This window comes from Haemaphysalis longicornis, unplaced genomic scaffold (assembly GCF_048455015.1).
Source record: "Haemaphysalis longicornis isolate Haplotype H1 unplaced genomic scaffold, Haemaphysalis longicornis Haplotype H1 scaffold_2, whole genome shotgun sequence".
In the NCBI taxonomy this organism is placed as follows: domain Eukaryota; kingdom Metazoa; phylum Arthropoda; class Arachnida; order Ixodida; family Ixodidae; genus Haemaphysalis; species Haemaphysalis longicornis.
Genome location: NW_027526295.1, coordinates 115,578,174 through 115,603,843, shown reverse-complemented (window position 1 = coordinate 115,603,843; position 25,670 = coordinate 115,578,174). Strand labels below are relative to the sequence as shown.

The following is a 25,670-nucleotide window of genomic DNA, read 5'->3' as shown; positions in this document are numbered from 1 at the left end:
ATGTGTGAAGGAAAGGCAGTGAGAGAGATAACGCCGTATCCGCACGTGTCGTACTCCACCCCACCCTTCGCTAGACGCTCATCTCTGTTTTATTTCTTTCGTCGCCGCTGCGTTCGCTCACTCGGGTACGCGGACATAAACAGACGCCGCTCCCACGACGCCCAGGTAACGGGTGCCTAAGGGCTGCCCCTAAAACGGCCGAAATCCGCTGTCGTCGTTTCCTCTCAAATTCTACTTCGCCAAGTAGCTGCGAATCCATCCCGGTAGAAGAGAAACTTCCCCAGTTGGAACACCGCCTTGAGCACATATTTCTTTTTCAGCTTAGAAGGCTTTCCGAGCGACATTTTCGCCGGTGTCTTTCACGCCTAAGTATGCACCATCACCGGTTGGCGGTTTGTGTGTGCAAGGGTCGTGGGTATAATAATGGGGGCGTGCATGCACAGCTTGGCTTCATGCCACTACCGATGAAATGCTGGTTTGCTGGTGGGAGATTTAGATTTCGAAATTGCACGGCTTAATGCGGTTAGTCGGCTGTCCTCCTTAATTGAGTTGTTCGGGTGCGGGTTGATGTGTTTTACAGACATCTTACACAAACAGTAACATCCATAGTAGGGGGAAGGAAAACGGTTAGCGACATGTTAGTACGCGATAATAGAGTTCAAAGGCTTCCAGGATTTAAATCGTTATGGGATGGATGCATGCTGTTTGTTTGGAAGAAGAAGATCGAGAATTGAAGCATTGGCCCGAACCCAAGGGCGAATGGGCGCAAAAAAAAGGGAAGGCTGCTGGCGCCGCCGTCACCGCCTCAAGTTCAGCTCGTTGAGTAGCGGCGAATCCGTCCCCTCTCGGATGAAGAGCAACTTGGAACTTGGAACCCCGGCGTGAGCCAATATCACTTCTTCAGACGGCTTTCAAGGGATATTTTCGACGGCGTCTGTCACTTCTAAGCACGCGCACATGACCGGTTGCCGGTTTATGCGAGCGCAGGTTTGTAGTGGAGAATAGTGGGAGGGAGGAGAAGAGCGTGCATGCGCAGGTATAGGTTTCATGCCTGTGCAGATGGATGGCATGTCCGTTGTGCTGGTGCGAGGTTTCAACGCGGACGTTAAGCGCCCAATGGGACCTGTCCGGAGTCCTTTGTGGTACAGCGGATTGGGTCTGTGTGTTAGGCTATGTTCAGACTACCGACAGAAAAGCCGTATCGTCATCTATAGATGCAAAAAAACGGCGTGCCGCGCAGTTCAGTTGCCTGAGACGTGAAATGACGTCATTCTTTAAAGTCATTACGACACTTGCGGCAACAATGAACAGTAAGATGCTTACTACGCGGGAGGGACACAGGCAGCTCCATGTTTATCTGCAAGAACAAAGCTTCGACCCGTCAGAGGTTTATTCAGCTAATTGGCTAGAAAGTATGCTCCATCGCAAATTACGATAAACGTGTTTTGTTTCGTACAGTCCGTGGACTGCATCCAGCTTTGCAGGTAATCCTTCTTCACACAGTGGAAGGGCACTAATTTTTTAAATGCAGAGCATTTGTGTAACTCACGATGTCACCCGTGCGTCGGCGTCCGCAGCAGCCAGCCTCCCCCTACACTATAAAAAGAAGTAACAGTTACCGGCGCCTGGTTTCGATCCCGCGACCCTGCGGACGGAACGCAAGGTACATGGTGCTCTTCCCACTGCGCCACAAAACCAACACAGAATGAAAGGCTACGAGCGCGCCTTATATCCTTGACTCATTCAAACTACGTCGTCAGCGGCGTGCGTTGGCCACTCAACGGCGTGCTAGCGGCGTGATAGCTGCGTGGTGTACACATGATAGCACCAACCCCCCAAACATTAAACGTTAACGCAATACACCCACCCCCTATGCGACGCATTTACTCGAGTCCCCTTCGCGGGGAGATGGGCCCATTTTTTTATTGTTTTCGCGCCCAGTTAGGCTTGTGTTCAGTTTACACTTGTGTTCGATTTCAGTTTACGCATCTTCGGTTTCCACTCTTCCTCTAAGCGAACGACATACGTCCGTCCTATAGCGAGTTAACACCTCGAAAGCCTCAACCTTTATTCTGACAGATACACACATGGGTGTCCCTTTCGCTGCCAAGTCGTAGGCATCTTATTGTCTGGGCAACACACCAACCAAGATGCAAACCGCTCGATTGCTCTGGACAGCTGAAAGGGCCCATTGAGTCATGAGACTCGGAAGTTTAAATCTGCCGCCACAACAACAGGTATGTCATCGGCATCGGCATCAGGGCCTGCTGAGCGTGCATTCCCCCTCCCTCCAGCCCCAATCCGTGCACGCTTAAGCCGGCAACCGCGAGTGGGTGCATACCTAGGCGCTAAATACCCCGGCGAAGGAAGAGAGAAAAACTTTATATGCGGCCAAACTAAGGTCTATTATTATTCTTCCGCCAGAAGAACTATGACCAGCTGGTCAACGAGCGGTCCTCGTTGAAAACGAGCCTCGTTGCAAACGAACTGCGCATGCGCGCGAAGTTACCCGGAACGCCGACAGGGGGCTCCCACGCCCGGAATGACACGCGCTCCCGTGTTCACCCTAACTGCGATCAATATAGCACGTACGTGTGCCCAGTTAAATTCGTACTCTGGTTTGCGAACTGACACATCGAGCCCCCACACACACTTCTCTACAAAATGCACGAGTACCACAGAATCGATATCATTCCCGAATGGCAAAATGCGCCCAGCAAGTTGTTCAATCTATAGTAAGGGTGCTGCGGCACAAGGACATTTTACGACAGCATTGCAGCGCAAACGTCAATAGCAGGACATGGCGGACGCGTTCCAGCATGTGTTTGTGGTCTTACCGCCACTTATTTCCGTTGAACAGTGACATGCCTTTTCAGTACTCATGGGACGCATGCTGTGAGTGTGCAGATGCAACAGGTCCGAGCAGAGGCCAAAATGATTCCGGATGTGTTCGATGACGACAGTATACCAAAATTGCGCACGCGACATAGGAACACCGCCTAACGACATGTGCAGGGCTCCAACCAGCCGAAGCCTACTAAAGGTGAGGGGCAGGACATCGCTCACGCCGCCCTCACGCTCGCCGTCCCCTTAACTATAATCTTTTGGACTTTCCGATACCGGCCTCTGTAGTTCTCTGCAGACATTCAGGCAGACGGACGGACGGACGGAAGGACGGAGAGACAGAAAGATGGACAGACATGCAGACAGACGGATGGGCGGACGGACGGGCCAAATGTTTGCGTTTAGGTACGCCTTAAAGGGGCCATGAAGACAAAACACAAGTTTGGTTCATTCGAAAGATTCCCTCCTTAGAATCGCACTGACACCACTTTTAACACACACTTCACTCAAAAATCTATATAATTATGAAAAAAGGGAAAGGTCATGCGACCCACCAGCTCATTTCCCGCATGTCACAAACTCGAGCGTACGATGCCTAAAAGTACCGTATAAATTTTTCATTTTATTGTACAGCGCCTAATTCTTGTTACAGTCGTCCGATTCATTCAGATCGGTTTTATTCGCCCCGAGAAAACACTGGAACTCTCTCGAACGAAGCGGCGGTAACGCGACAACTCACCGGCTCGCCGGCAAGAAAATACCAAAATAAAAGCTCCGCCGCTCAGCTTTCACCGAAGCTTCGAGTTCTTTCGAAGGGGCGAGCGTAGCTTTGTCAGTGCTAAGGTGCACCGATGATTCCAGAAGGGAGAAAGAGGGAAGTTGTGGGCTCGACAGCGGCTGGCACGTTGTGTGTTGTGCCCTCTGTCTCCGCCACGGCCGTTATAAAAAGAGAGTGCGCGCCGAAAAAAATTAGCTACGTTTGGACGTCGTGATGTGACAACGGCTTCTGCCAGTTTGTGCACCGCACCATCGGCGACCCGCGCCCTGGAGGACTCCAACGTACTCCCGGGTCTCTAATCACCGTGATCGTCTCGGTCGGCCTGGCCTACAACGAAGCCACGCTTCCCAGGTAGCCGAATCGCCTCCGACAGCGGTGCATCATCCGACCCGGTCGGTGAATATTGTGGGACTCTGCCTCTCATACGAATCAAACTGTTAGTTAACTACCCCGCTTCGTAAAATTCATTTGTTAACGCTCCTGTTTGTATCATTTTGCCTAATTTTGAACTGTCTCTTGCATTTGAATTCGATCTAAGTTGTCTGTCATCGACGATTCGTTACCTCGTGCTTGTGCAGTATTTTGCTTGTCTAAATATAGGTCTTTGTGCTGTTTTCGTTCAAGGCTCTGGCTCATTCTTGCCGCTCTGGTCGGCGAAAGCCGCACATCAGACGGCCACCCCCTTCGTCACCTGTGCCCTGTCGATTCGGTGGGGTTGTTGGCGCGCTTGAGTCGACTCCCCATATCTTCTTGAGAAGCAACGCTTCACAAGAAGCCAAATCGCCTCCGACAGCGGTGCATCGTCCTGCCCAGTCGGTGAATATTGCGGGACTCTGGCTCTCGTATGCATCGAACTGTCTTTCTTTTAGTTTAGTTAACTTTTCTACCAACAATATTCATTGTTAAAGCTCTTGTTGTAAATTTTGTATTTGAACTGTTTTTCGCATTTGTATTCGCTCTAAGTTATCTCCCGTGATCGTTACATGTCCTCGTGCTTGCATAGTGTTTTGCCTGAGCAAATATAAGTCTTTCTGTTGTATTCGTTCAAGGCTCTGACTCATTCTTACGGCTCTGGTCGGCGAGAGCCGCACTTCAGACGGCCATCCCCTTTGTCACCTGTGCCCTGTAGACTCGGTGGGGTTGTTTGCTCGCTTGAGTCGACTCCCCATATCTTCTCACAGCGCACCCAATTAAGAAAACGGTGACACCGCAACAAAACCAATGATGTCATACCAGCCAGCTGCGCAATTGGCGGAGGCCGACGAAAGCAAACGAAAATTAGGCAGAGCTTATAAGCTTGCCGAAATAGCTATTTGCGCTTAAATTTAGGGCACATTGTTTTTGTAGTCGCAAGAATGGGCATTGGGGGGGGAGGGGGGTAAACAGTGAATGTTACGAAAGCACAAGTAAACATCAAAGTACCTATGCGTATTGTTGCTGGTACTGCGCGCACTATGCTTGGTTTAGCTGCTCATCAGTCTGCCGCTTTCGCGTTGTCTTAGACGCACTGGATTATTGGCGTAATCGACGTTATCTTATGTGACCCTGTTTGTCGAGGACATTCCATGTTTCAGGAAAATATTATGTTCTACAGAAACAAAAACAGGCCAGGTGCAAACACGTTAAAAAAACAAAGCAACGGCAGACAATGGTCTGTACTTGAGTATGGTAGCGCCATCTGGGAAGACTGACGGCAAGCAGCGCTGCAGCCGAATCGAAAAGTTCAACTTTGTTTACGCGCGCTTTTGACTTCATTGTTGATGTCCCGAAAACGCACGATTTGGCGGGAGAATCAAATTTTGCAGCTAAATTTATTAATTTCTCAGTGAATACGGCATCATTTGCTGCCAAACAAGCACTAGGAGCTCTATAAAACACGAAATCTTTCGAATAAAACAAACTTGTATTTTGTCCTCAGGGCCCCTTTAAACAGACCGTCGTATTTCAAATTTGGCGCTACAAACCCAAGGCACGTTTGCCTTAATACGGGTAAACTGTCAGGCAGGACGTACCAAACTTCTCGAAGCGCTCAAGGACGCGGAAGCTCCAGTGCAGGTTCATTCCGGGGAAGATGGCCGTGTACAGTTTATCCTCGCGCTTGATGTAGAAGTAGCCGTTCCCGCCGGCGTTCTCCAACGCAAGGAAAGGCACGACGCAGGTGCAGGTCCAGTACAGCATGGCAGCAGCCACCGCGGAGTGGGCTGCAGCAGGATAAGCTGGTTAGAACTTTGAAAATGCAGGGGGCCTATTCATCCTCCTATCACGCATTTGTGCCTGCCCGGGGCTGGTACTCTGCATTTGCTTTTCGTACCTTGAAAACAGAAAACAGCAGAAAAACGATAAGGAGTAATAAATTGCTATAGCTCGTTTCGCAGGGTGTTCCTAATGTTCCACGGGTGCGCTAGGTGTCATCCCCAAAACCGCACTTCAGAGGCGTCATCAATCGCAAGTGTTTAGATAAGACAGTTGGTATTGAAGAACAGAATGCGTTAATGTTGCGTGAGCACCTCACTAAGGCATTCTGTTGACTAACAGCATTTGTATGTCTAGCCTCATACCACATTGTAATAATTGACTGCAAACATGAATTTGCCCAAGAAAAAGATGCTGCAACCCTTGATTAGAAAACACGCCCGCGGTAATATCGGCTGCTCCAGACGCCGTCACAGCACTGTCGCAACATATTGTAATTGGCCTGAATTTATAACACTCTGTACGATCTACCATTAACTTTAACTCACCGAAAATCAGATTTCTCTGCGCTCAAACACGGCCTATCTCAAGCCACTTAGCTTGTGTCAGCCACAGCACCGCACTATTTTAGTTTGCGTATTTGCACGAACGCACACGTTTAGTATTGTTCCGTAACGTTGAACATCACAGATGATTAAAAGTCGCTGCGCTAGGGCGGCAACAGCCATTTGGCGAAAAGTCACGAAAACACTAAAACAGGAATTTCCTCGTAACAAATTGCGCTCTATGTCACTTGTGACTTAACCGAAAATTCACATTGATTAGCAAATTTATATTATTTTTATCAAAAACAAAATTGTCAGATGGTACTTTGTGCATTCGCCGCGCCACAAGGAATATGTCATTCAAGTTCTTCTCGTGATTTTTGTTAAGGTGCTATAATGTTTGTACCTAGGAAGCAGTGACGTATATGGTCGCCATTTATGACAGCAAATCTACATGTATGACGAAATTATTGAGACTAATACCATGTTTTAGTATATTTTTTAACCTTTGATCATTGGCGCAGTTTATTAGCTCGTGGCAACTGCGCATACCAAACGACCCGTATTCCCTGTCTACGTTCGTCACTGACTAAACACAAACGTGGATTGACGACATGTTGACTGCCACTCCAGTCTGCTCTTCTGGGGTTTTCGGGACAGTTTGGGACACCCCAATCTTCTTGGATCATCGTCTTCTGTATATAAGCTGTTCCAGTTGAGCGAAACGAACCGCTAACCAAAGCTTCTGAGTCTCGTCTATTCGACGAATTGCTACAGTATCCCTGGTACGACACTTTAGCTTCTACTTTTATGGCATCTGCGGAGAGTCTGGATGGCATCGTCAAATGTTTTATGCGACGGTCTACTGTCTGCGTAAACGATTGGAGCAGCTACCAAGACGACACAAAGGAAATGCTTGGTGGACAGATGAATGTGCTTGGAAACGCTTGTGTCAGAGAGAAATGAGTCGGAGGTACCAGACGTGTCGTGATCCCCTCCTTCATGCCGATCTGAAGTTTTGTTATTACAAGTTACCCGATGAGTGCGAAAGGAACATCGAGCCAGCAAAAGATAGAAGTCAGGAGGAGGTGCACTATAGCCTCCCGTAAAAACTCATTCCGAATTCCCCTCAAAATTGCTTTTCAAAGGCTCTCGTCTCCTTCTATACAGCCCCCGCTTCATTACACTGACATTCCATCTACTTCCTCCACTTCACCATTGACAGCGCTACTGCTACAAGCCCTTCTGCCAACCGATGATTCCGAAGGCGATACTCTTGCCCATCTAGCAATGAAGACGCTGATACGCTGGACAACATACGCCCAAACTAAGGATCACGACTTCACTGTGAATGAACTCCGACTAGCTGCAAGAAATTTAAATTCCGCGCTTCGACCTAATGGTATTACACCCAATATGTTGGCCCTTCTTGTTGGGCATGCTTCCCCGTTCTTGCTGTCCGTGTTTAATCCGTCCCTATCCCTTGGCCATTTCCTGTGGGTGTGGAAAGAAGCGAGGGTTATTTGTCCACTGAAACCAAACCGGCCGCCATATGCCCCCTCTTCATAGCACACCATTTGCATTTCATCTCTGCTCGGTAAACTAATAAAACGCATGGTGAATAGTTAACTTTACTTTTTCCTCCACACATCTAGCCTACTGCACGAATATCAGCATAGTTTCACTCAGGGACAGAGTGTAACATCGGCGCTGGAAACCTTGCGCTCTCATCTCTAGGCATTCCGTGATAATGGATGGTTGGCTCTGCTTATTTCATTGGACTTCAAAGGACCATTTAGCTTCATTCGGCCATTTGGCACCCGTTAGTGGTGTAATTTCTGCGTGCACACCACTGCCGTTCTAACATTTACAGGTTGCTTGAATGATTCTTACATTGAAGGTCGGTGCGTTACAGAAGTTATGCGGAGAGTGTGCGTGTCAAGACAACCCTTTGCAGCCCGTGGGGCTCACCTTTGAGCCCGTTATTGTGGAACATCGCGATTCATGACCTACTCTGCCTTCCCCTGCGACCTTTGGGCAAGGCCTGGAGGCAAAGCCTGTGCGATAAGTGAACTCATGTTTATCGAAAACTTTTGGGGCGATTCTGCAGTTGCTGTGGCTATATCGTCATCTGCTATGTGGTTGTTTAGGGCGGTACTGCTAAGTGTGCTCCTACTGCCATGGGGTCAAAAAATGTGTGCCATTCGCCATTTAGAAGTGGTGTTCCCGTAGTTTTTGGTGGGCGCGGCAGCATTGGTGACCCTTCTCGTGTTCTAGTGGCATGCTCTCTTTTCGTATGGTTCATTCTCATGTGCGCGTTCCATACGCGTGTGGTCGTGCGTTACCATGTGGGTGCAAACTGGTCGATATGCACCGGCCGAAAGCGAACGAGTATGCGGGGCTATTTATTTTTGCATTGTTGAAATTTGATTTTTCAGCAAAAACTATAGGTTAGAACCCCTGCACATTTATTTTTGATTGGCTGCAAACCTTCATAGCGTTGCTGGAGAGGGTGTTCTTCCCAAAGTTATTCTTTTTATTTTCAGGAGGTGGGGGACATGAAAAAAAGAATTGGAATAATTCGGTATTTGAGAATCAGACTTAAGCTTCTGACGGCTGACATCATCACTAGCCAATTTATGAGTGAATATGTTGTCAAGCTTATATTCAACAATAACCTTAGGTCATTCTAGCGTTGAGCCCAACGATTTTACAAAGAAAGCAGCGTCAAACTCATTGTCGTGGAACTACGGCTACCGGCTACCCTCGTTAGACCTCCAAACATAACGTCGAATTATAATGAAGGCGTAAGGAAGGAGCATACGAGCGTGCACAGCAGCACAACACGTTGCAGTCAATGGAGACGTCAGGTAGGTGCACACACCGCTTCGTAGCCAATGACACGTAAACCAACCGGATTGTTGGGCCGACGCACTCCCGCCTTTTTAACCAATGCGATGAAGTGGGTGTCCAAACCACATGTTCAAATAAGAAGCACTGTGGACGTCGTGAGCGTGTCCGGTAACCAGCCATTCACGCATGTCCACAACCGACCCCTGGCGGAGGAAGTAACGCAAAGTATGTTACGAAGGCGCAAGTCTAGATGGCTTGTGATCCCTACGTTCGCATAGTGCAGCTAAGTACATGGCTGAGGGCGCATGATACGACCGACTGTAAAACAGGGCTTTCCTTCCCTATTCTGGCCGCTATTCTGCTTCGTGTGTATGTAGCGTTGTCCCGTGGAAAGTTGTAGGAAAAACACCTCCTGTATCCCCGCCACTATCAGAGGTCGTCGCGACGTTGGTGTATCGTATCGGGCAAAGTGTTATTACCCTTCACCACATCACAGTTGCATGACAACGGACATGACAGGAAGTTTACACGCGAAAACTGTTTCACTGTTAGGGGGAGAGGGAGTTATGACGACGGCAGATATGAGTGAACTGTGCGTCAACACAATGCGAGCAGGACGACAATGAATATCACAGAACGACTGCGTGACGAGATTGGACGGGAAGGTTCATGAAGGTATGACTCCCAAAATTACGACAGGACTACTGACGACAAGCCTGCTTTATGTTTGTCGGCTAAGGTCGCTTTCCCCATTTTAGGGAAGCGCAGGATTACACGAAGAGTGTTGCGGCCAGGACTCACGGTTCGCAAAGAAGGTGGAGAGCATCGTGGCGTGCATGAGGCACGAGGAGCAGAAGCACATGAGGATGCAGAAGACGAGAAGCGGGTCGCTGTACTGGATGAAGGCACGGCCCTCTGCGTTGCGCTTGACGCACAGGAAGAGCATCATGAGCGCCGAGATGACCACGTGCATGAAGAAGCCGCTCAGGTAGTGGCTAAACCAGTACACGCAGTCGTTCAGGCCCACCAGACGCAGCATCTCCTTCATTCCTGCGGGTTTAGGGGGCCATTAAGACGGCATTCAAGTTTAGTTAATTTAAAGGACTGGTTTTTCGCGATAACAATTATGCCACTTTTTATCGCAACCTGCGAGGTAAGCCGAGCAGTCGCGAATTTCCAGCCACTTTTCAATGACTTTTCTATGACGTCGTAGAATCTTGTTGGTGCGGTTGGCAGCCGCTCACCACGTTTTCGACAAGAAATACGGCTGCACGTCTGTAGTGAAGCCTCTAGTTCCATTTGATCGTGTAACTTGAGTCCTAACGTGCATTTCACCCACTGATAATTATGTCCATAGTGCTGTCACTCCTGCCCATACGCGTGACAGTAACGCCAAATTTAAGTTCTTTAATGCTTCTTGCGTTTTTTAGGTTAAAAAACGTATACGCGGCTGAAATAGAGCTGAGAAAGCTAATAAAAGCGGAATATTTTAAATTCAATTTACCACGTTTGCTCGTTCATTGGACCATTTTCGTGCATTCCTTATTTTTGACGGATGCTGGTTCTTTTATTTCTTGGGAACTTGTTTCGCACCAATTTTAAAGTGAAACCGTGCGTCGCGTTCAATATAGGTGCTTACACCAAATTCCCGGGCGGCCCGAAGGACTGACCCTAATTCTGTGGGTGCGAGTCATTAGCGAGTTTTAACTGCCTGTTTTTGACGGTCCGCTCCGCTCCGATAAGACGCGGGAGCGTTATTGCGCATGCGTGGCGCGCTTGGCAGCGAACGGCATTGGCTCCGGTTGCGCTGAGACTGCCGCTGATACCGGAGCGGACCGTCGAAAACGGTTAGCTAAAACTCTCTATTGACTAGACGTGTAAAGGTCATAGAGACAGTTATACGCAGTTAGGTTATACTAGTGTAACCAGATAAGATAAAGAGCACCGTCACTGAGGCACACAACTCAGCAACGGTGGCCATTTTGGTGTTTATCATTGTTGCCAGATTGCCGCTTCTTCTACGGCGTCACCGCTAACTTTGTCGAGGTCGTTTATAAAGAACACTGCCGAAGACGCAAATATACGGCTTTCGCGGACACACTTCTGCCGCTGAAATTCTGCGAAGCACGTTATTTTTTATTTGCGTTCGGAACGACGTAAGTCGCGCGCAGCCGCAGAGCAGCGAGGACAAACTGACCACCACAGTTGACCGACATGAAACGCATAAACCAGAAAATGGCGGTGCTCATGAAGCGTCGCAGCGTAAACAAATGTCACGTGATGCGAACTGACCAATGATCACGGCGGCGACACGGAACAATAGGAGAAAAGAGTGTCGATACTCTGTAACCTTATCTAGTGGAACTAGGTTATTCTTTAGTGTAAGAGCTATCTTTATGCAGCCTATCACCTTTACATGTACCTCCTTCGGAACTTTGAAATTTGGAAATGTGAGTTATAGAATGTTACTTTTATGTTCTGGAATGAAAATCGCTACATACTGTGGCGACTATTGAGGCTGAACGCGAGCATCAATGCAGTGCGAATGCGCCTGGTTTGAGAGAATATTTCGCGCGAATTTTATTGTGTTAGGATTCTTTGTTTTATTTTATACAAATATATGGGCACAGCAAGCCAGTGTTTTTGCTTTTCGCCCAATACGACTGCTGAATTCATGTAGCGGCACTATTCTCGGCGCACTAAATTCGCCGTGAACTGTGAATTCGCCGGAAGTCTTCCCCGATTTGCTTCCAATTTCAGTCCCTTGCTTCCACTTGACAAAGCGGTTTTGTGTGCCTTCGTCATTTTGACGTTTCGTGACGTTTACAAGCCAAACCTTCAAAGTTTTCCTTATTTCTCTCTACAGAAAGGGCATAATTCTTGGCGGGAAGTGAAAAACTCCACTAAACGCAGCGGACCTGACAACGTAGGCCTGACTTATTCTTGAACAACCGTACGACTTGTGTGGCACGCGCTCTCTGTGATTGACTGAGAAGATGTGACGTAAAATAGTTGATGGAACTTCAGGCTGCTTAAAAGTGACGTGATGCTACGCAACAGCTTGAAAACGGCGGCTCCTGTCGCCTTGAAATAGGGCAAAAAATTTCAGCTATCTTCGGCGCCGTGAAATCTCGTCCATTTGCAGCAAGCGCAGTTTTGCATGACGCGCTGTTTAAAGCAGTTTTCGCGTGAAACAAATATACGTTTTGAATGGTTACAATTCAGCGATCACGGAGCATAAAATAACATGACGTATTTGTTATTGTGATTGGCTATAAAATAAAAATCATTTGTTTGACGTAAGAGCAACATGAGAGGGCAGTACAAGAATCTCCATGACAAAGAGAACGGAACGCATGGCATTTGTCCACAGACCTCCTAGTAAGCTGGCGGGTCACATGCTCAAACTCAAGAGAAAAACAACAAACAGAACTGGCTGTTTCATTAATTACTGCGCTGATTGAGTTCGAGCTTGACGATTGAGTGAATCGACGGAATCAGTACGCTCTGCCGTTATTAGTCGCAGCATTTCGCTGTCCGTATGCGTCATACAATCGATGGTTACGGCCGTCTTTTTCTGTGATAATGGCATAAACTTGTACCACAGCAGTAGACGGTAGCGTGGCGGCGGTGACGGTTGGGAAGGTGACAACGCAACAAAGCTTGCATTGAAGCAGAGAGCTCTACTATGTTACTAATGTTACTAAAAGGTATTGAACGAAATAAATAGATAGGGCAGAAAGATTTGTGGTGTTCTTTCGCTTAACACCCCCGTTTGCATAGAGTTTCATACTAATATACGCTAGAGGGGACACTGGCGTTAGTCTCCATGGGACCCGCCGATCGCCTCCTTCAACCCCCATGATGGTGGCCATGACTGAAGGATGCGTGATTTTCGAACTTGGATTTGACCGAACTGTCACCTTGGGTTGGCTCGAAGTACTCTTGACATACCTTTCAAAGTACTTTTCAGTTGACTGAAAGTACAATTTTTGCAATAGAAAAGCTGTAACTAATATTTATTAGTCTATAAATCATTGTTCGTGTAAACGCAAAAATGCAAAAAGACGATAGTATCAACAGCCATTCGATATGAACCCAGCATAAAAAAAAAGAAACCAGCAATATTAATTCTTGTGGTTGTCTATGTTCAGATGCTTACAAATGGTGTTTTGTGGACAGGTTATGGTACATTTCTTACGAACTACCACGACAGCATTTCCACACTTTTTCACGATCAAAGAGGAACCTTGTACACCTTCTCTAAACTATTCCTCCGAAAGTAAAGTTCAGTTGGGGATTAACGCCCGTTGTTAGTCCTATAAATAAGGTTACCCTCTCTTAGTATTTTAATCCAATATTTCATGAATAATAGAACCTTGGAAGCGACCGATCAGGGAAAGAACCACGCGATCAAAAATTACCGAACTTTGTTTTGTAGTGAAAATATACCTGAAATGAGTAGTATTCAGCGATAGGTAGTTGTAATGGTTATGTAGATTGCCACAGCTAGAAATGTAACACCGCAGTACCTGTTTTACAATTTGAGAGGTATGGAGCCCTGGAAGGTCAACTGTATGCAATTTATAGCTGAGAATACTGCGGTGTGTATACGTATTCCCGCACGCATGCTTGTGCGCGACTACGTAGTACCTACATAATATATGTATGTATGTATGTATGTATGTATGTATGTATGTATGTATGTATGTATGGATGGATGGATTAAGCGTGTATGTATGAGTATGTATGTATGAATGTATGTTTGTAAGCATGCATGCATGTATGTATGTATGTATGTATGTATGTATGTATGTATGTATGTATGTATGTATGTATGTATGTATGTATGTATGTATGTATGTATGCGTGTACGTTCATGTATGTATACAGGCATGTATGCATGTCAAAATGCTTGTTTGTGTCTGCCGTCTTAGTCAAAAGTTCCCAGACCGAAGCGACGTGTCGGAGCCGCCTCGCTTGGCTATCTTGACTCTTCCATCAACGGATATCCCAGACGGGCACCGTTTGCGGGCATAGAGGATGAGACAACGAGGACAAGCCTACACCAATGCCTCTTCAGGACGAAATTTAAGGAGGTGGAGACTTGCGTAGAGGACCCGGAAGACGACTTCGAGGCAGCTATCGTGAGCACTGCCGAGAAGCCCACAGTGAGCGGGAGGTTTCGCGCAGCAAACCATTGCCAGGTATAAAACCGCTCAATCTTCTCACACAGCCCGCTACCAGCCACAGTAGGAGAAACCAGAGAATGGGAGAGCACACAACCGGGCTGATTCTCTGTGCAGGCGAAGAACCAGGCAGCGCCGGACTGAGAGCGTGGTGTCACTTTGCTCCGTCATGGATTCCCGAAAGGATGCATCTAGGGCGTGTCCCGTCTTCGAGGCCTTTCTGCAACCTGCAGTGACGAGCAGACGTCCGGTGCTGGCTGCCGCCACATTGCTCAGAATCTCTGACGGGGTTTCCCAGAATCCCAAAGTTTAGCCGACCAGTTTGCGTGGGCAGCCAAATACCCACTACCAGCCATCGTAGCCTTGCTGGACACGTCGTGACCTGACGTAACGGGAAGTGCAGGCCGCTCGTGATCGCTTCCCCAAATGGGCAGTGCCCCGGACGTCGACCGGAAGAAATACGAGACGCTGCGCAATCTGGACGTGTCCCTAATGTCACTGCTAATGCAGCTCTAACCGTATCCGAAGAGGTGGAACACCTCAACTTCCTTGTCTTATGGGACTCATTTCGCCCAAAGTGAGTAAGACGCCAACTGAGCCCTGACCCTGCATGCCTGCATAGATGACCTCTGCTGCTGGGAATTTGATTATTGCATTATCTTGGGCCGCCTGGGGTGGATGGCGGACTATCGCGGTTTCTTTCGAGAGCAGCAAGGTGATTGATTGATTGATTGTAGGGTTTAACGCGCCGACGCAACGCAGGCGATGAGGCGTGCCGTAGTGGAGGGCTCCGGATTAATTTTGACCACCTGGGGATCTTTAACGTGCGCCGAAATCTCGTACACACGGGCGTTTTTGCTTTTCGCCTCCATCAGAAAAGCGGCCGCCGCTGCTGGGAATCGAACCCGCGACCTCGTGCTCAGCAGCGCAACGCCTTAGCCACTGAGCCACCGCGGCGGGTGAGCAGCAAGGTGGCTTGAGGTGCTACTGCTCTAGACTGACTCCCTGAGGCGTCGTGTACATGCTCCCGCAGGCCCGCCACCATGAGGAGGTGGCCTTCCTGTTCCTGCTCGATGCATGCGTCAGCCTTCGACTATGTCCCTCACATCATCGCTCGAGAGGCCATTGACGCCATGAGTGTTACAGCCCCGGGCGATTCGTACGGGCATTCCTGACGGACCGGATCCTTCATGTCAATGTAGTAGGAGCCACCAGTGTGCCCCCAGACGTTCGAACTGCGGTGGCCCAATGGAGTGTTTTGAGCTCATCTCTTTTGATTTTTGGTTGCTCCCATCCGGTACTACATTCCTGCTGGACTCATGGGTATAACCCTCGCACCTATACGGTCACTTAGTTAGCAAACACAGGTCGGGATTGCTATGTATGTCGAGGATGTGGCGCTGTGGGCGCGAGGAGTAACTGCAGGCTGCACTAGAGTCACTGGGCGCATCCAGGAGAGGCTGGAAGAGGTGGCATCTTTCCTCAAGAAACGTGGTCTCCAGCTGTACGAGGTGAAATCGCAGCCTGTTATGGGGCACCCCAAGGGATACATAGCCCTCCTGTCGACGCCGACCATCACGCTTAATGGCAACTCCTGCCATGGAGCTTTCCTGTGAAATACCTGGATCTTCTCGTCAACGGACCACTAACATGGCTACCGGTTGTGAAGGCACTACGGAATCGCAGCATGGATGTGCTGAGAGGCAACCGACAGCTCTTGCACATGGCAACGGGTACAGGCATGCCGTGAAACAATGGGTGCTTATTGCATGACCTTTTCGGCCATTCTGTGCGCGCTCTCTCTGGTCCTCCCGGAGCCCCGGCGCTGAAAGGAGTTGGAAGCCCACCAGTTTCGCGCAATAAGCCTCTGCCGGGACCTACCTCGTCATCCTTGGTGACGGGCGCGTACACGGAAGTAGCCATGTGTCTTATCCAGATGGCGCCCCCTCAGGCCGTACCGCCTCATGTCGGGCGCCTGAAGAACGCTCCGGATGAGGCCGCCATGCTGCAGTGGTTCCACAGCCTTCCCCAGCCTAAGGTACGTACGCTCGTGTGCATCTTTGGGACGAACATAAGAAGCCTCAACCACCACGCCTTAGTCCGCCACCACCAGACACGGAGGAGGCCCTTATTGTGACAACTCTCCCAACGGTGCGCAGCAAACGGAGCGTAACACTTGAGGCCCTACGACAGGAATACCCTACCATGCTGATGGACGAAGTTGGCGGCTTCCTGCAGTTATTCACGGACCGCTCGACCTCCCCAATCACAGGCGAGGCTGGAGCCACATGCACAGTGCCAGAGCGTCACGTCAGCTGGGTCTGCAGCCCGCCTTTCTACGCTTTCTCCACCTGTCCGTAAGTGACTTGACTGCACCTGCTGGCGACCTACCCTAGAAAGGGGCCACCAAGATCCAGGAGCTAGGGGGCGGACGGACTCGAGCTCTGCCCTTCTCGAGGCCTGCCTGGCATGCGGTCGACCAGCCGTCTCGAAGCGGTGTTTACTATGGGCGATCATTCGCGGCAAAGTGCACACTGCCGCTTTGGAGGCTGTCAGCTCAGGCTACACGGCTGCCTTACCATTCCGGCGTTAAAAGCAACAAGGATGCTAAAGCTCTTGCGAAACGATGCCCACCAGTCACGCCCTTGTCTCCAAGGTCGTGACTTCACTCGATGCCGGCCCGCATCGTCCTGGCCAGCGAAGTGGAGGCCATGCACCCTTATAAAAGGCTCGTCAGAGGGCAGGCCTCTCAGAAACTGCCCGGCAGAATTAGAATGGTGCCAACGGGGCATGATGGTAGCAAAGATGGTTAGCATGGTGCTAACGAGGCCCCCTCGGTGTTACTTCAGCTGCGGTTGAACGTCTGCGACAAGGACGCAGTTAATCACCAGTGTGCGCCGACTGGCCTGAACCGGAGACACTGGAACACCCACTGTGCTGCTTCCCGCACCAGGCTGGTCCCAGGGCAAACTTGCAGGCTGCCTACCAAACACAGCTGGAACTCCCCAGCACAGGCTTAGAGGACCTACTCTTCCTTGAAGTACCCGATTTCATCCACCAGTAGGCAGTCAGCCAGCAACTTCCTAAAGGAAACAAGGCTGGTTCAGTGCTGTAGGGTAACATACTAAAACGTGTGGCATAGAGTGCCGTTCAATGCCCGATACCCCTGTTTTCTGATTTGGCTGTGTGGTGCACGGCTCAGGTGGTTAGTGCTTTGGCGGGTGAGCCTGCAAGTGATGACTCCCACTAAGGGATTACTGACACACTTTCTACTTCCTGTGGTACTATTTCGTGTTTCCTACCGCATTCTCCCCCGCTGTATTTTTCACCTCCACACTGTGCTGTATGCAGCTGTACTCCGTGAATGCGCCGTTAATCCTCTTCTTCCGATTCCCTTCTAAATCAAACAGGATAAGAATGATTATAGTTCTTGAGGTTGCAACAGCGATGAAGCGAAAGCACGGTGAGAGCAATGTTCCCTTTCGGTGAGCAGCTGTGTGCGCCGCCGATGGCAACGCTGGATAACGGCGTGCCGATGATCCGGGCGCGTTTGCTGCAAACTGGGTACTTTTGATTAAGACTGTACGTATGCCTCGCATCAGCTCGTTATTTTCGGCTGCGACTGGAACACTATGTATGTCTTAATCAGAAGAATGAATTAACCGGAGTCTTTATACCCAGTTTTGTAGCTAAGGTACCACACATTTAATCGAAGGAGTTGGTAAAATCGAAATAACAGAGATCGTTAGACAGCAGCCGAAGGTACGTGCGTAAGAAGCGACCAAGGCAGCAGCATGGTCGACGAGGTTGCGCGTGTGCTGGCGGATATATGCAGAAACTCTGCGCACCCGTGGACTTCTCGTCGCACAGCCTCGCGACGAAGATGGAGAAGGGAGCGAGCATGCCGATACAGAAGCGGGTAAGCACGAAGGCGTAGTTCTTGGTGTCCTGGTACGCGATGTGGGCCGGGTACGGGGCCCGCTGCAGGGATGCGGGTTTGGCCAGCAGGTGGGTGCGATTCATCACGCGTGCCATGTTGTCCAGGTGGTGCTGCTGCAGCGTTGCTATGACCGGCAGCAGCGTGTTCAGCTCCGGGAAGCGCTCCTCGGCCGACGGTCCTTGGGGCTGCGCCAGCAGGCGCTCCGGGAAGTGCACCTGCGGTAATAGGAGACCACAAGTAGCGGCGTTATCAGAGGTACGTGAATGAATGACCTGTCGTCGAGGTCCTGTGTTATCAGAGAATATTCGCGCACCTCCTCATTTGCGGGAATGAGCGCGCGCAATGCCGCGCCTTTAAAAATCACATCTTTTCAACGTTGTGAAGAGGGAAGACGTGTGAACCTGGCGCTCTGCTTGGATCATGCTGGAGTTGATCTATATTAGGGATTACATATGGCGAATTATAAAGGCAGTGCGCGGATCTCTACCTCACATACTGTAGGTAGAGAAGATGGCGTTTTGTTGTGCGCAGCTACGGCAATTAAAGCGCGCGCTCTAGTGCACCTCCAAGTGCGCGTTGCATTGAGCAATATCAGGGTGGAGAGAGATGCTACGCCTGGTGAATAGCCCACAAAACTCGGCAGAAAGGCGGCTGCGCTCGATATTATAAAGCTTGGCAGTAACCATACTCTCTCCGTAGACGGCGATATGGTTTCCTGTGCAGCACACGTTGTGGGGAATCCAGCCTACAAAGACTAACCTTGCTCCAATCTCCTTAAACTCGGCTTCACTTCTAACCATTTCGGCCTTAGTGCTGCCACCTGACGTCACCACATAAAAACATACACCGCCACTGTTGGGCTTTAGCGAAGCTGGATGCTACAAAAAAGTAGTATCTCGAGTGAACACAAAATTACGATTTCGAGGCTGAAAAAACAGAGGTCCCAGTTCCATTCCCAAGCTTGTCAAACTGTAAACATGTGCATCATGCAACTCATTTTTTTGTAGCATCATGCGGTCGTAAAATTTAGGAAAACATGGGGAAAAAAACTTTTATGCTGAACATAACTTAATTGCCAGATTTTCAAAAAAATTTTCTCCATAATAAATCGGTAATTACTCGCACTGCGAGATTTATTTACTTGATTATTGGCTTATCGAAGCCACAAACCTAGCTGAACATAGTGACAACATATTGGTGCTTGAAAAAAAAAAGAATCGTGTGATAAAATCAGTTTCATTGTTCTTTTTTCGCTTCCGGTTTTTGCAAGGATTGCAAAGCGTGGAAGCAGAAAGACACATGGTGCAACATATATCTCTTCGTGTTTCGATCCTTCGCGTTTCTGCAGCGTTTTTAGATGTTCTCAAGTATGTACCCACTCATCGAAGCGACAATACTATTGGGATATTTCTTTTAGCGTTCTGTGCATTCCAGAGCAATCAACGGATTCATTAAGCGTAGTCTGAACGACGCGTACTTGGTTTTTTTTAGTTTTTTTATTGTATTATTGATAGGCCCGCAGCAGTCCGTGGCTACACAGCTACCGTATGTGTGGTATTTACAACTTTGCTTTAAGAAAAGAAGCAATGTAGATTTAAAATCCGTAAACACGACGGCGCAGCGCTTGTGCCAGAGCACACAGAAGCCGTTGCCGTTCGCGGCCGAAGTTTACGGCAACTTACTTCGAAAAATAAAACTCCATTGAAGGCAGGTGATAAACACAATAACTGGACTATTCATCGCTAACTACTACGAAAAAAAAACACTTAATCAGCGCGCAGACACCAAAAGCAGCGAGCGTTTGCACGCCAAGAGCTGGCCAATACGCCGCACGCGCGGCGGCTGGGTGACCTTCGTGCGGCGGTGGCGCCTGTAGTGGCGCGCGCGGTCCCTATATGAAGCGAGCGCCGAAGTTTCGTGACCAGTAAAACATTGAAGGACTCTGACCCTGGCTAACAAACTGACGCAAGACAATATAACAGCAGAGCAGCCGTTAGAAGTAATTGGTGGCAAAGAAAAAAAAAAAACAAAGAGAGAAAAAAGACGCAAATATACAATGTATCTGTAAAGAAGTTAAGTGTCGTCAGGATTTCGACTTCACAGCACGTAAGGAGACTCAAGTGGCATGAGGAATTTTTCGGCGGCGAGAGACCCAATCCGATCGAGGCACCGCTAGTCGGTCACATGGGCGCCGAGGTCGATTGTGGCACGAGAAACGTGCTTAGTTTTCAGGGTTCGTTGCCATCGTTCACGCGCTGCCAACTACAGCCTCGCCAATATATTGAAGCACTTCGTCAAGGCTACGAGTGTTTCCATTCCTTAACCGTAAGTCGCACCCTGAATTTAGAGACATACAAGCCGAAATCGAACTGCCGGAATACTCCGAGGCAGCAGAAGTCCATGCTTGGCCGTAGAAGTGTAGGCAGCGCCAACTTTGGCGGACTCTCGTGCACGCCGTTTGCCTAACCTTTGCGCGCGACAACGTCGCAATACCAGTGAGCAAGCGAGGAGGGCTATCGGGCTCGATGCTGCACGCAAATCGTCTTCCCGTGTCATTTTGCGCGAATGAGCCAAGTCTGTAACAATCAGTTGAGTAGGTAGCATACATATTCCTAGCAACCGGCTGCGAACGGCTGAAACGGGGGAATTATCGCGTGCTCCCGGGGCATGTCGAAAGAAGACGAAGAAGACGAGACCTCTCGGTTCACCGATGCTTGCCGCGACCGCAGACGATCAGTGGTGTGGCTTTCCGGAACGTGGCTTTAACCGCGGCGATTTGCGCACGCTGATTAGCCCAATCGAGGACGTACCTTAATAGTTCCCCGCATATCAACAAATCCGCATTGACCAATGCAATCACATGAGGACCACTTGTTGAGCTACATCATTGTCCGCGATATCCTCAGGGCGGTCAACGGATCGCGTCATTGGAAAGGGGTTTGTGCGTGTGTGTGCTTGTGTGTGAGTGTGTGTGAAGGGGGGGGGGGGGTTCAAACTTGTACCAATTTCGAACTGTTGTGGAAGACAAAGCTGGTAGAGAACACTCATGGAACCTTCATCCATTCTACTGACTACCTGCTAGGAGATGAAGAATGACTGGTAAACTAATTATCGTTGAAAGCGACGTCACCGTTAAAATACGGTGACGGTATACTAGGCGTTGCTTTCACGCACCCATCCCATTAGTTCTGCTGTCACCTTAATGGTCCCAAAATTTCAGGGAGCGCCGAAAATTTTTCTTGCTGTGGGGATTTCCTTAAATGATCCATTAGCACCTGTACCTACGACTTCCAAAAAGTCCGCTCTCCCAGAACAAACGACTAGCCTCTTGACCTAAGTTTGGGAACCCTTTGACAACATTGTTGGGTCCCTGTGTACATTGTATGTGTATCCCTCTGTTTCTATAAATAAACTTCAATCAATCAATCAATCAATCAATCAATCAATCAATCTCAGTTCATGGGGCTTTATTAAAGCGAAGCTCTGTATGTCTCACCGAGGACGGTAGGGCGCAGCACAAAACTGACTGCACCCGCCGTGGTGGCTCAGTGGCTAAGGCGTTGCGCTGCTGAGCACGAGGTTGCGGGTTCCATTCCCGGCCGCGGCGGCCGCTACTCTGATGGAGGCGAAACGCAAAAACGCCTGTGTGTACGAGATTTCGGCGCACGTTAAAGATCCCCAGGTGGTCAAAATTAATCCGGAGCCCTCCACTACGGCGCGCCTCATCGCCTGCGTTGCATCGGCGCGTTAACCCCTACAATCAATCAATCAATAAAACTAACTGCAGGAAATTGAAGTTTCTAGGACGATGATGATGACCATGTGTGAATTAAAAAATGGCCGCGTATCTGCTCCTTTCGTTGCGAAAGTCGCTGAAAGACGATAGTTGACTGGCACCCCTGCCGAGTAAAGTCCTCCCCTTTTTCCCGCTCGCCTCTCATGCTGTTCCTTTCCCGTCTCGTTCCTTGCAAGATAACACGCCAGAGGTTCACTCAAGTAAATATAGATTCACCACGTTCGACTTCTCCACGTGGGGTGTCTACATGCCAGCGCTGCCGTATGGCGAAGACGCGCGAATTGAGGCACCCTCCTACAACGTTTATAGAACCACGATGCCCTACTCGACGAGCGTTCCAAGCGGAACGTGGATCCCATCTAGTGGAACCTTTCGTTGCTATTGCCGTTTGATTTCTTAAATGCCACCAGCAGGTAGCGCTGGCAACCGCAGGCGACGGTTTTCTGCCGTTGATGTAGTATTTTGTACCGTAAGCTACACTGGCCGAGGTTGAGCAGTTTCGCATGGACCCTGAAGGGCCATGCTGCGCAAGCGCGAGGAGCACTGGATTGTATCTGATTGGATTTGGATTGAATTGGATTAAATTGAATTGTAATCCAATCCCATTGGAGTACGGGTATGTAGAGAATCGGGCCTGCACATTCGCCGGTCTGCGCTTTCCAGAGGAGTGACGTCATAGCCGCGGAAGACGCACTGGCGCCGGCGCGTGCCCAGCTGTGCGCCTCCGTTGCGCAGTAGCCAAGTCTGACGCTGCTCTGGAGCCGCTTGATAGCCGTTTCACGTGGCTCCTGGAGAGCCGTGCTTCGCATGCGCGAATAGCAGTGACTGGACTGGACTGGACTGGACTGGACTGGACTGGACTGGACTGGACTGGACTGGACTGGACTGGACTGGACTGGACTGGATTGGATTGGGTTGAATTGCTGAACCTTCACTCACGCTACGTATATCCTGTCATAGTCGAGCTAAGCCACTGCTAATTTTTATTTGCTATGGCAAAAACCCAGCATCCGTGAATTTTAAAGGAACACTGCAAATAGCCCATATGGATTGATTTTCTGCCCGATATTTCCGTAATGTCTTGTTTTTTTTTTCAACAATTTCGACAAGTATGAACGCTGACACCGGACTATGTTTAGATTTGGCAGTGAGTATATAAGTCTAGTGCGCAGTTTGTTTCACTTGGCCCGTGTGGCTGAATCGAGTCACGGACAGACAGACACACAGACCAACATTTATGCGTTTTAGTAGCCCAAGAAAGACTATCGCCTTTAAAACGCTTCTAGTGGCGTAATCGAACGTCGGTCTGCCAGTTTATGAACCCGACGTATATTCGATTGCACCATTCCGACGGTCGAAGCCGTTCGCGTTTGGAGAGGCGTTCATAGACGTGTGAAATAAAAAAAAAATTCATGCACCTCTCCATCTAACGACGACGGCGGGTGAACGCGGAGCTTTCTTCGTGCGAAATCAAATAGCGAAGGGTCAAGTCAAAGCCACTGCGATCAAAAGCCCAAACTGCGGGAGAGTTACAGTCAAAGTTCAATGAGTCGAAGTCCAAACTCAGACGACAGCCATGGAATTCCTCAAGAGAAGCATCGCGTTCAACCATTGCCATCGTTAAACGAAATTGGGCCCATCTCCCCGCGAGGGGGACTCGAGTAAATGCGTCGCATAGGGGGTGGGTGTATTGCGTTAACGTTTAGTGTTTGGGGAGTTGGTGGTAGTGAATGCGTTGTATCAGCAGCTTCTTGACGTAGTTTGAATGAGTCAAGGATATAAGGCGCGTTCGTAGCCTCCCATTCTGTGTCGGCTTTGTGGCGCAGTGGGTAGAGCACCATGTATCTTGCGTTCCGCCCGCAGGGTCGAGGGATCGAAACCAGGCGCCGGATAGTATTTTTTTTATATAGTGTACGAGGAGGGGTGCGGACAACGACGGTGCGGACTACGACTACGGACGTCAACGCGGGTGACATCGTGAGTTACTGAAATGCTCTGCATTTAATAGAGAGGGGGCACGATTTTCTAGTTACACGAGTGTTCCTGTTTTTACCTCCGAATCAGGGGTACGTTTTCTCTCACTCCGAAAATTGTGACACAGCTGCCTAGTTTTGCTTTGTGGTATGGCTCGATCGATATAAGGCAACAACTGCTGTGTCGAAAGTCACCTGCAGGCATAATGATATAGCGTTAAACAAATGGAACTTTTTCAGCCCTAACTATTGTTTAAGGGCGTCTATGCAGCTGCCTGATTTCTTTAAAGTGCCGAACACTCTCTGAGGAGGAATGGTTCTCGCTGGTAATTAAACTGCGAAACAGTGCTTTAAACGAAGACAGTAAGAGAAGACACAGACGCAGCGCTCGTGTCTTTCTTCGTTTAAAGCTCTGTTTCACAGTTTAATTGTGAACCAACTAGCCCAAACCCAAACGTTAGTTAGATCTCGCTGGTAACTTTTCTCCTGCTTTTCTCTCGGCTTACGCGGAGAGCATTTTAATAGTAAGGCATAAATGCCTCTAGAGCGGGAAATCCGTCGTCTGCGGCAGCGAAACCCCTCCCAAAATGGCCGACGGTAGACACGGAACAAAAAACAAGAAATGGAGAAGAATCGAAAAAATAAGTAACCATCCAGCGGGATGGGAAGGGAACCCAGGCTACTGGATTATGCGGTAGGCACACAACTACACCAGATCGACTCCAAGACACTAGCTTTTTAGAATGGACCTAGCGCATGTGTTGTCGACTTCGACCGAAATCAATTTAGAAATCAGAACTGTCGATGTAGAACACGTCAGCGAGCGGTAGCAGTAGCGTAAAACTACTTTTAGCCAGCAAGGCTTGCTATTTGCTGCTTGAGGAGACCGGAGGCCGGGGCCTTCTGGTGACCAGGGCAGCTCTCTTAATTATGGCTTCCTGGACCATGTGCTCCGAGCTGCCCAACCACCTCGCCGAAGGCTTAACGTCCGTGAAAGGGAAAAGTGGGCTTAGGGGCATTGCAAATGCAGTGGTCTTGGATGTCCAGGACACTACACGCCTGGTATAAAGGGGCGATATAAATATAGAAAGAGAAGAGGATACGGTGCCTACACAGAGGAGTGTAAGTCTCAACGAGACACATGAGGCCGTTTTATCCCCTCAGAAGAAAGCTGCTGCAGGGGGTAGAAGGCGGCGGGAAATACGGGAGTGGAATGTAATGTTATAAAGACTTTTTGGTGGCCCAGTTGGTGCATCGTTAACGTGAAGTGAAAAACTGCGACAATTGGAGATTGCATAAAAAGCGAGAACCCAGGACAGGCGCAGACTTGCAACTTTTATTACACACAGCTCACATATCAGTATATGCCGAAACACCGCGACTGCGCACGCGCAAAACAATACGATAACACTCACCGGAAAAGCCGCGAAGAGCCTAAATCCTGTCATAAATAAGCTTCATTTCGCTGTTCTGCAAACATATCGACGTTTCACTGACGCCCTCAAAACCCAACTTTCTTATGTAATAAGGCTCTCGTATCTCTCTCCCCGGCTATCACG

General features: G+C 49.2%; 1 protein-coding gene across 1 annotated transcript in view; it reads right to left on the bottom strand.

Moving 5' to 3' along the window:
• LOC144168238 (phospholipid-transporting ATPase ABCA3-like) overlaps positions 1-25,670 on the bottom strand; it is a 64,217-nt gene that overhangs the window by 25,746 nt on the left and 12,801 nt on the right. Inside the window, exons 4-6 of the mRNA XM_077697265.1 lie at positions 18,251-18,557; positions 10,015-10,263; positions 5,635-5,823 (exon numbers count right to left, since the gene is read on the bottom strand). Of these exons, the coding sequence (XP_077553391.1) occupies positions 5,635-5,823; positions 10,015-10,263; positions 18,251-18,557 (745 nt within the window). The remainder of the gene's footprint in view (positions 1-5,634; positions 5,824-10,014; positions 10,264-18,250; positions 18,558-25,670) is intronic.